Source organism: Ylistrum balloti, unplaced genomic scaffold (genome assembly GCF_031769215.1).
Source record: "Ylistrum balloti isolate Yb309-2 unplaced genomic scaffold, AGI_CSIRO_Ybal_v1 Utg369840, whole genome shotgun sequence".
Classification (NCBI taxonomy): Eukaryota; Metazoa; Mollusca; class Bivalvia; order Pectinida; family Pectinidae; genus Ylistrum; species Ylistrum balloti.
The window spans coordinates 426108-437888 of record NW_026781998.1 but is presented as its reverse complement, the minus strand read 5'-3'; the positions used below and the strand labels follow the sequence as shown (position 1 = coordinate 437888).

General features: G+C 39.7%; 1 protein-coding gene across 1 annotated transcript; it reads left to right on the top strand.

Annotated features, from left to right (window-relative positions):
* The first annotated feature begins 668 nt into the window (after positions 1-668).
* LOC132545313 (methyltransferase-like protein 27) lies at positions 669-2703 on the top strand. Its single transcript, XM_060208991.1, has 5 exons — positions 669-791; positions 1240-1371; positions 1825-1960; positions 2117-2209; positions 2519-2703. Exons 1-5 carry the CDS (start codon positions 669-671, stop codon positions 2701-2703), a joined length of 669 nt encoding a protein of 222 aa, XP_060064974.1.
* Positions 2704-11781: the final 9078 nt, after the last annotated feature.

Genomic DNA, 11781 nt, shown 5'->3' with positions numbered 1-11781 from the left:
TTTCATGTAATTGGGGTCGGAATAGATAATAGTTCGAAACCGGATGAAACCGGATAAAGGTAAGGCTATAAAAAGCCGATATGTCTTGTCACTCTTTACCAGATACTGTAGAAGCCAAGCAGTAGGTTCCTCAGCGACACATTCGCCACCTGTCTTCACATTAGACGTCAGCTCAGTGTTCATCGCCAATACACAACTTTTTAGCTTCAGGTATAGAGTCATGGAAACTATATACGATGTAATATTTGTTACTCGACGTTCCCTGTACTAAATAATTGATGTTTGAAATACACTGTTTTATTTTCATGTCAAAAACGTCAGGAACTTAACAGTACAGAATTCATAATATATTCGTATTTCATTCATACTTTAGTTTTGTAATCATGCGTTTAATTCTCACCAGTCATGAAGTAAAATTCTAACACAGAACATAGTCACAGTTATCGTGTTGTGTTGACGGTTCCAGCAAATGGGGAATGGTTAACAGAAATATAGTATTTACTTATCTTACTTAACTTAACAGTGATAGCTTTTTTATATTTACATAAACCAAGCTTCAAGAACACGCAGATTTAAGCATTAAGATTTTTTCTGAATCTTATATATATCATTCTTTCTTTACAGAGACTTTCTTGTTCCTTTGCCTTCACTCAACAGATTTGAAAAAGATGGAGACTCTAAGCGCCGACGATCACACTGCCTACCACGTAAACGCCAAAGTCTTCAATGGCAACATGGAAAAACACGAAATCAAAGAATACTATTCCAAATGGGCCCACCAATATGAGAAGGTTCGATATATATATATATTGTGACAAAATAGTTTGAAAAAAAAATAGTGATTTTATGCTGTATTTTCGCTATTATTAAATGAAGTTCCAATGTTTAGCAATAGATATATATTTTTCATAGAAACATCCTAAAATTAATCCATGGTATTACTTGCGTACATTATTCTATGCGTTAAACATTGTTGACATGCAATGTATAACCAACATTTCCAATGTCCTTGTCAAACACTAGCAAACCACTCGTATCTTTTTAAGTTTTTATTTTAACTTAAAGTGTACAGTTTTTAAACCACGTCTTCCTTTTCCATTATTCGTAAATTTACGTGCACAATATTCCACAATTAAGTTTTAATTTCATCCAATTCATATATATATATGATATATCCATGTCACTTTCACCACTATGTGGCATTCTCAAAATTGATTCTCAATTTGATGTTAACTATAGGACCTTGCTCCTGGAAGATATAACGGACCAACAATGGCCGCGGAGACATGCGCACACTGCTTCAATGAAGATTACCGTGAGAATGTGCGGGTGCTTGATGTGGCAGCAGGAACTGGGGCCGTTGGTGAACAGGTTAGTTTTAAATATGATTATGATTGGTGAACAGGCAGTAATAAATATCATTTTAATTGCTGAGTTTAGAGTTATCTTTAAATAATATTTATATTTTTATATGAACTATTAAACTATTATATGAAACAATTATAAAGTCAAATTTTAGATATCGCTGGTTCTTTGTGTCTATAAATAAATCACGCCTCTCTATTATTCGAGGTGTCTAAGGTTATGATGAACTGGCCAGGTTTAGTAAAAGGTAATAAGCCACTGGTATGTAAACGGTCATGTCACAAAAGCAATGATCCTTAATCATGCAATAAAGACAAGAAGATAATCCAAAACATGTCAACATAATCACAATCCAAACTCAAATTAATTGATATTTGAAAATAGTCTCTATTCATTCTACATTTGTTTGTTTTCTTCAAAAAATAATAGTGAATATTTTGTGTTTTCACTATGTTGTAGCTGATTAAAAAAGGCTTTAGCGACATACACGCACTGGACCCATCAGAAGGAATGTTAGAAGTAGCAAAGTCTAAGAATGTGTACACAAAATTCTTAAATGAATACCTGACAGAAGAAAAGCTTCCGGTACCTGACGGTATGTATAAGAGCAGCTATGAACATTTTCACACATAAATGAACACACATGAAAAGTATCTCGCTTACACTTGTTCATGTTGTGAAGAGATTGACATACAGATAATATGTTATTGTCCAGACGGTTTTTAAAAAAATCTTATTGTTTCTCTGTCAGGTTATTACAACTGCGTTACGTCATCAGGAGGAATGGGAGATGGCCATATTCCCTGCGAGGCACTCTACGAAATTATCCGTATTGTTAAATCAGGTACAGTTCCAAATTCTCATGATAGTTGCATATTTTATTGTGGATATTTAAGTACTCTGTTGATAAACTGTGACATGTTAGATGTTTACAGTTAAATCTATACAGGTATAATAACTTTATATTGGGTAATATTGCAAGTTAAATTGGTTTCACAAACAATCAATTGCTAATTTTAATTTTCCATTTAATTATTTTGGCTAAATGAGAAGGAATTTCATTTGTAGTCGGAGTTTTAATTCCATCGATTAATTATATTGCTACTTACTCCCCAAAACAAATCAACTTCAACGTTGGTATTATGTTTTACAGGTGGATGTGTTGTGATCGTAATGAGAGAAGAATATATTTACAATGTACCAGAATACAAGGACCGACTCGAACCTCTGATGGATCAGTTAGAGGCCCAAGGAAAGTGGACCAGGATGGAGAGGCGTGTCGTTCCCAACTATGCCTTCAAAAAGAGCGGACTTATTTTTGTATATAAAGTACAATGATCAGTGAAGTTTAAAGAACATTTTTGATTTTAAAAAGTAAGCAGATAAGCTTATCGCTTCCTGCGACTAAATGAGATTATCTCGAATTCTGTTGGTTGTCCGGACTTGTGTTTTAACACTGACATATACGAGAGTAGGCTAGATCTTTGCAAGATTCTAACATAATTAGAAATGCACTTATGTTAAAGCATTTAACTTCAGTAAGTCGTATGTCAGAGTGAAATATACTATGTATATATGCTTTATGAGAAACCTATTGTGTGGTTGGTAGATCTTAAATGTATTGTGTTTTGTTTGTTGTATTTTGTAAACGAGTTCCGTATTATTGTATAAATGTAAATGATATTTGTTTGTTTAATAAATTATTGAAACGAATTTATTTGCATGTATATTTTTCATAATCAATTTGTCCATAAAAATCTTTGGAAATACCAATACACCTAGCCAACGTTGCTTTTCCATGGTCAACAAATATACATTTGTAAATTGATAGACAATACACGTGTCAAAATAATGAAAGGACTGTGATTATTGTTATAAAAACGACAAAAAATACCGACATGGAAACAAAACTTATCTTAACTCAAAATTAAAAAAAGGAGAAAAATAGGGATCACTTGTTAAAGATAAGAATATGAAATACATTAGTGAATCCAAACAATAAGAAAACAAGTTTGACCCACTTTGAATTACCCACTAAAAAAAAAGTTAAAGTCCCTATGGCGTTGAAACTTCTAAATGCTTCAGTGGGTTCAGCAACACTATCAATAGTGAGTGTGTCTCCATTGTTGGTCTAAATATCGGCACGACATCGGCTTGCTATGCGCCGTATAGTGGAATTCGTAGCCATACTGCAAGAAATAGTATCATCAAGTTACAGTTGGTTGCCAGGTCCATGTATGTTCGATCGGAATGAAGTCGAATGAAAGACTAGGCAAGTCCATACACTTGTTAGGTTTTGCTTGAAGGTTCTCATTCGCAAGTCTAGCTCTATGTGGTCGAATATGATCGTTTTTCAGTACAAAGTCAGGGCTGACAGCACCCAAAATTGAAGTCAGTTTGACCATCAAATCTTATCCCTGCCCATCCATTACCGAGCTCCCACTGAAACGGTCATGCCCAGTGACGCAGCAGTCAGCATACCTCTCGCCTATCCCACGCAGAACATGCCTCCTGCCATCATTAAAGTCCCACGAAAACTTGTGCTCATCCATAAGTAGAATAGGCCGCCACTGACGCAGTCGCCAATTCAGATGGTCAGCTGCCCAATGCTGCCGAGCTATACGTTGACGTTGTGTGAGTCGAGGTCGTACAGCTGGTCTGTGTGCGTGTAATCAAGAACTGTGATGGCTATTCCTCACTGCTTGTGCAGAAATTCTACCTGTTCTTGACGGAAGTCGTCATTCAGCTTAATGGAGTTTGCAAATCGATTTCGCTTATTAAGAGTGCTTAGATAACTATCCTGACCGGCTGTGGTACACTATGGTCTCCTCGACCAAGGTCTCTCGGTGACGTTTCCGGTCATCTGGAAGTGTGTAGCCACATTGTGGTTGTCTTGCTTGCAGCAACCTGACTGCCTCTGCAGCTGTCATGTGACGTCTCGGGCTAACAAACGTTCAAAACAGAATTCATTCGACAAGACATTCAGAAGAAATATAAATATTTGTTGATTAATTTGATGTTAAGTCCACACAGACTTTCAATTAAACCACAATTAACGCTTTGATTTTAACTATGTGTTACAAGATGTCTTGCAGCATGTTTACTGTAGGTTACACAGGCAAATCAATACTGAAAAGTTATTGTGCATACATTGGTTATAAAACAGTGGTCAAGTAGTGTCAAGCTCAATTTATTTCAATGGCAGAAAAAAAATTGCATATATTTATTATCCATAATGTTTTGTGTCCAGTACATTACATTAAATGCAATAAATAAATTCCAGAAAATGAGAAACAAGAAAAAGGAGAATTAGAACCGGTATTCCGAAAGCGTCTTCTGTTTCATCGACGATATCTGTGAGATAAAATCTTAGTCAGTAAGTAATGTCAAGTTCTCAAATAAGAATGAGATTTAAAATATACATACATCGATTACATATAACATTGTTCAAATGAAATATACATTGAATAAGATAAACTTTTCCAATAAATTTCTTGTTATTTAAAGACAAGACACCCATCAATATATTTAAAAGTGGATTACGTTCCGGCATTATCCGTGACGTAAAAGTCAATATAATCATATAATCAGTGTATTTACTTTGTTTTTTTTTTTATGACGATGAAAGATGTAGCTCACGGTTCCAAGCGTCGAAAGAAGGAAGGAAAAATCAATTCTAATTAAACTCCATTGACAACAGCTTGTGTATTTGCTCTCCCTTACAAAGGCACTAGCAGACATACCATATTTAATCATATCTATACTATTTTCTGCGGATATAAAGAACAGCATTTATTTAGTATTTTATGAATATTCATACAAGATTTAATATTCACTTTTCTTGCCGTTGCCAATTCATCATAAAGCAACTGAAAACACACCTTATAGGAACTTTTATCCATTCATATACCATTGAATGGGACCCCATTCACATTCTACAGTTTTAGAAAGGGTTTGAATGAAGATGACGTGGTTAACAAAATATATCTACCTTCAGAATTTAGAAAATCTATCTATAGATTTGTGATAAGGCATGCACTTGTACAAGGGAATAACATGCACATCTGTCAACACCGATTTAGAATCAGACACAGCAAAGTCAATGAAACAATATCATTGACTTGTTTTCTTCTTCTAGTATTCGTCAGTGATGCTAAGGGCCTAAATTTTGCTACCCAAGAAGTGGCAAAGAAAAAACCAAAATGATCAAATGAAATATAAAATTCCAAATGTGGAGGTGCACCAGAGCTATAATTCAATGAACTTCGTATTTTCATATTGTCTAATAATTTCAGAGGAACGTCAATTATTTGTTATATTCTAAACATTGCAACTATTTGAAAGAATTAAAGCGTGACATGCAGGCCCTCGGTAAACTTTGAGGATTTCTCCTTCCACCAGCTATGTCTATCACCTGCAATCTTGTACTTTCCATGTAAGTCAATGATTGGACACAGCAGAGTCAAATACATTGTAGTGAATTAAACTGAATCGTGTCAATGTTCGAATAAAATAAAACATGGCGGGAAGCTTATCATACACTATTAATAGATACTGTGCCACACGGAATAACTGATAAAGTATCTTAAGACATGATTCAGCAACATTATCTAATGACATGTCATTACACCGATTGATTGAGTACATGCAAAAAGAACTTTCATAGAAAAGTCCTCGACCAAGAGTGGCAGACATATTCATCAATGTCCATTACTAAAGTACCAAAATGATAAGAAAACAGATCCTTGAAATATAGTTATTATTTGACATGAGACTCATCCGCTAATACATCGACTTTAAGGGACTAAATTATTAGATATTCATTTTCATAACTGATGAAAAGCATCATAACATTTTAACTAGCTGTTAATAATTATGTACTTTCTGTTAATTATGCTATTTTAAAGTTTGCATAACCAATTCATAATAACGTCATTAAAGTAAAATAGGCGCCAGTAATCAGATATACCCAGACCAACACCAAAACACATTAGCTGTTCACAATATGGCCGAAAACCCACCTTTATTAAAATTTTTACCCCAGCACATAGAAGAGTTCGAACAAGGGACATACATTCATATCAACACTATTACTCAACTGTCAATATATATATAGTGGCGTGGCTCCTTCTTTCTTAAGAATAAAACATTATAACGAAAACTTTGAAAATAAATGTAACCCTGTTCATTCAAAGCACTATAACGTGAACACATATGTTTTGCAAAAAGTCGTTATGAAAGTGTGATGCTTTCACATTAACATGATGAGTAGGAAAAATAAACTTGCATAATTAAAAAGAAGTCCTTTACAGTAATCTAATTAAGCACATAGTCACTCTAGTAGGCTGGCATGGTGCGGGTGCGCTGAGGTCTAGAGGATGCATCCACGGAGATACAATCCCCTGGCTGTGAGCCCATGTCTGGAGAATCTGAACAAACACTTTCTGGTGACTGATTTGTATTATGGTAATTGTTAGTAGGCTTTCCGATGAGAATTGGCATATCACTTCTTGGGGAGTCCATTTGTGATTGAACGGCAGGTTCTGAGAGAATATTTGGAATATCTATAGGCGCCGCGGGCGATGGTGGAACATGAACCCCGTTGTCATCTTCATTGTCGCTATCAGAGGACGTGCCAAGGGGCAGATATTGGTTGGAGGAAAAGCCACTCGGAACACGATAACATTCGCTTAGTTTCATCTTGTACGACGAAGACCGTAGTTGATTGCCGGCAAACCTTTTGATGAAACACCATTCATCAGAGATGGAAACGATAAGGTATCTACTGCGAGACCTTGTTTTGTCTCTGTCAGTGACCATGTATACTAGGTCCCCAACGCACAGTTGGTTCTTGATCCTGGAGGGCTGACCAAATTTGTTTTTAGACCTTTCACTTGAAGAATGATTAGACAAGCGATTCTTGTGTTGACTCGCGATCACATCTCTGTCAGAGACCGGTAGTTGTTCATGGGTGTACTGATTGCGCTGTGTCCACAATTCGCGAGCTGATAAGCCAGTGTAGCGAAGACGCGAGTTTAATCGAGCTGTAGCTGTAGCTAAATCCAGCTCGGTTATGGGTCCTGCTTAAGGTGACAGGCGAAGTAGTTCTTCTTCGAGCTCACCGACAGCCTTTTCCGCGACCGGATTCTTGTTAATATTCTTTACGCGGCCGACTTCAAGTGTTATTCTGAACTGTCCGAGAATGTCGTCATCGTGTAGTGCTGAAAATCCGGGAGCCGGGTCGACACATATTACTGCTAGGGGACCGTCGAGTGGATGTAGATCGAGTGATAGGCATAACAGAGCATCACGGAGTGTGTTACGTTTCTCGTCCGCTATTAGGCGTGCAGCTGAGAACGATGTTGCCGTTTCCCGGAGAGCCAACACTGGTTGGCAGCAGCGAATGATGTGCCAATGGATTCTGGGGGTCATTGGTGGGAAGCACAGGTGTGGCACGAGTCACAAACGCATTCTATGACTGAGCTCATGAGTCATCTGGTGTTTGGTCGGGTGGTCTAGCTTGATATGGAGTGCGGCAATCAGACCATCGAGTACGGGGCGGGGAACAACTATCAATTCAGTTGATGGTTGGAGGGGATCAGTGCGGCGTACGACCAATAAGCCATCCTTTGCAATTAATGTCACCTGTAAGTAGCGTTTAATGTCCTTAATGTTGGTTAATTTCTTGGATGGTTGCGTTCACTGTTTTAGATGAGCATGTACGCGACGTAGGTCAGGACACTCTGACTGAACAGATATCCAGGCGGAGCGGGTGGTGAATGGTAGAGTGGACAATTTCTCAATGATGTCTTGGACTCGAACTGAGCGGACCACAGAATCCTCAGTGTCAATGACAAAACGGCATATCTGGCAGCTTGGTACATTACAATCGGGAGCATTCCTGCTTGAGAAATCTGATGGGATGTTTGCTGAACCAGCGAGTAACGAACATTGACTTGATATCGACTGACAGTTGACAGGAATGACGTTACACGAGGACTTGCCGAGAATTCTCCACGGGATAACTTGCCGATAGATGGACACAGGGCTTGCTGTCAGTTAGGACACACGCTCGATGTTTTGACTGAATGATGAGAGGGCTGAAATGCTTGATGGCTGCCGCAATACACAATGCTTCAATTTCACATGGAAGCCATGTTACTTGATGTAATTTTGCACTGAAGAATCCTACCAGAATGAGTTGTCCATTGCGTGATACATACAGAGTGGCACCAATACCACGTTTGCTCACAGAACCGTCTGTGACAATCCATAAATGGTTAGATGGTATCGGTGGGGTGATCGATCGGTGATTGGAGAGGTATGACTGAGCAGTGGTGAAATGTGAGACTAGTTCGTCTGACCATTGGATTTTGTCTTTAGATTGCAGACCCGCGATTGCATCCTCTAACGGTGCAAGAGTCTGTGAGCATTTAGGCACGACGCGTCCAAGGACTTTATACGCACCAACGGATGAACGTAACCCGAATACTGTATCTGGGCGTGGACATGATGACAGTGCAGCAATTCTATGTGGGCTAGCTGATAGTTTGCCTTGCGACCAGATCCATCCAAAAATTGTTGTAGTACGGGGACATATGGTGGTTTTGGTAGGGGATAGTCGAAGAGCACAACGTTGTAGGGCTTGTAGAATCTTAGACCAGTTCGCGAGGAGTTCTTCTGGGGTATTTCCACCACAATAAAGGTCATCAGCTAGCTTCGTTACGAAACCTTTCTGCAAGTAGTCCCCCAATACACGGCACATCATTTCCTCCAGGCGGTTTCTGACCCTGGCATGCCCATCGCGCATCGGGTGTATACTCTAACACCACGAAATGGGGTAGCTATTCCGCAGTACTTCATTGACTGTTTCGATAGTGGGATTTGGTAGAATGCGCTTGTTAAGTCAGATACTATGATGTATTTCCACCGGCCAATGGCCCGTAAAATGGAATCAACATCCGGCATTAGGGAAGGTTGTGGCTTCGAATATCGTCCTACGTCCTCAAATGCTATGACAAGACGAAAATTGCCATTGAGTTTCTTTACAAGAAATGATGGGTCGAGGTACTCTGCAGTAACTCCAATATCTTCAGGTTTACGTAGTACGACCAGTGCCTCTAGTACATCACATTTTTGCTGCAAGGCATCGAGGTTGTTCTTGGCATACTGAGGAACTCGGTCTTTGCGCTGTGATGGCTGTACTGGGTCCATGTTTATGTTTGCTTGGAAATGTCCAGCTGCTCCATTGTACCCAGTGTAGTTTGGATCAAAGACGTCGTCTAATTGTAGGAGTACGAATCTGAACTTGTTGCGAGTTTCCTCCGTCAAGATGTTATCAGGATCCAGATGGATAGTGTCTGTGTAGTAAGTTAATGAGCGTGTGGATTGGGTTTGCGGGGTGATTTTACCAATATCAAAACTATCGGTCTGTAAACCAGAGCTAATGTCCATTTCAGGTGATGTGGTTAGATGGACCTGGCAGAAATGTTCGTTCCGGCTGAGAGCTTGGGGCTCATTGGTGTTGTTTGCTATGCGAACCTTTCCTCCGATGACCTCAGTCATATTGGGGCTTGGCCAGTCCACAGACTTGGTTGCCCGGTCGACGCGTGGTTCCACAGCTAATGTACTTTCCGGGTCGAGGGCTGTTGGAATGTCAATTTCAATAAATGAGCCTGGCCATACAACTGTTGACGAAGTTCCGGAGCGGGGGACGAATGCCTGTGTGCGGCGTACGCGGTGTTCCGTAGCATCGCTATTGGTTTGACCATAATGTATTACGTTGGATTCACCAATTATTATTTGGTGTTTGGCTGGCCTTACGGATATGTCATTTGTGGTCATGAATGGTATGCCCGCTAGTATGTCAACATGCAAATCGTTCACGACCAGTGCCTCGAGATAAAGGTCAAGATTATCTCTAGACAGTGTGATATGAGTCTCACCAATGATATTCAGCGGTGTGATGCCGTCTGCTTGTAGAGCATTCTGGGTACTTTTCTGGATATCTGTACCAATGTGTGTAGCAACCGATGACTTAATCTTACTGATCTCTGCTCCTGTGTCCAGTGTTAAATGTACTGGGTGGTGCCTATGAAACGCTTTCATATGGGGGGACTGCTTTGTGCTCACAAACACGTACATGTGGGACTGAATGTTCTATGGAACTGGGGTCAGTATCAAAATTATCATCAGAAACTTCCTCTGTGACGTAGTCGTCAGTGCTGGTGATCTGTCTCGACCTTGCCATAAACTTTCGGTCATCATCGGGTAAGAACTTACATGTACTCAGAAAGTGGTTGGTATGGGGACGGCCAGCTTGTTGGCACAAAGGGCATGTACGGTTATTGGTTTTGAACGTATGACTAGCCGAGAGGCTGTCAGCACTCGGTGGTGATGATCTTGCTTTGGCTTGATTGCGAAAAGCTGTACGCAGTACATTGGCCTTGGCTGATGTGTGTACTTCATCTAATAGGCTGTCAAGTGCTTGTGAGATTTCTGGTTTCAGAGATGCCAGAGTCTGAGATCGAAGTTCAGTACCGTAGCTTTGTTTGACTAGACTAGGCAAGTCCTTATTGATAAGCCGTAGCCATGTTAATACCATAAAATTTTCGAGTGAAGGGGAAAGCTCTTCATCCGATTCTGGTATTTCCCCATGGTGGCGGATGGAGCCGTCGGACCGAATAAGGTTATCTTCGACAAAACTGTTCAATCTCTGATATAGATCCTCAGGTCGCTCTCCGGGTTCTAATTTTATGTTGTTGAATTCAAGGAATTGGGCCCCAGTGGATTGGAAACCATAGTGCATGCGTATTGCTTGCCAAATACTGGAGACAGTAGAATTTTTGATAACGGTATTTCTCGAGATGATGGGACAAAAGTTGGCTATCTGACCCAACATGAGGTTTAAGCAGAGACGTGATATATACGTCTCTGGTTTAAGTGAGTGAATTTTTGGGCCGCTGTCCGTCGTTGATCTTCCGAGATGGGCTCTGCGTCGTCAGTTAGGCCTCTCAATGGGCATTGTTTGTTTTCTTAAGCCACGTGAAACCATCTACTAAAAATTCGGCAAAGTTCTTGTAGAGTGATAATGTATGCTGGAGGTTTTGTCGCCAAGCCTCGAGCGATGTGATAGTCCCTGAATTGGTCAGTGACCACTGTTTTGGAGCTCGCATTGTGGCCATTATGGTACGTGAAAAGTGTGTTTTTCACGTTAGTGAGTATGCCTGGTACGTTACAATTATTGCATAAATTGTCTCGCCTCTAGCGTTGGTATTGCGGTAAAGTATCTCTGACTAGGTATTAGGCTGTTAGGATTCCTCCGGACGACGTTGATACTGTTACCAACGACTGCCACCACACCAGTAATAAGATATACCCACCTTTATTAACATTTTTACCCCATCACATAGAAGA

Excerpts from the sequence above, each read along its gene's own strand:
- LOC132545313 (XM_060208991.1), top strand. The coding sequence starts at position 669 with ATGGAGACTCTAAGCGCCGACGATCACACTGCCTACCACGTAAACGCC. Across the intron at positions 792-1,239 it reads GGGCCCACCAATATGAGAAG|GACCTTGCTCCTGGAAGATA; the intron begins GTTCGATATATA and ends TGTTAACTATAG. Across the intron at positions 1,372-1,824 it reads CTGGGGCCGTTGGTGAACAG|CTGATTAAAAAAGGCTTTAG; the intron begins GTTAGTTTTAAA and ends ACTATGTTGTAG.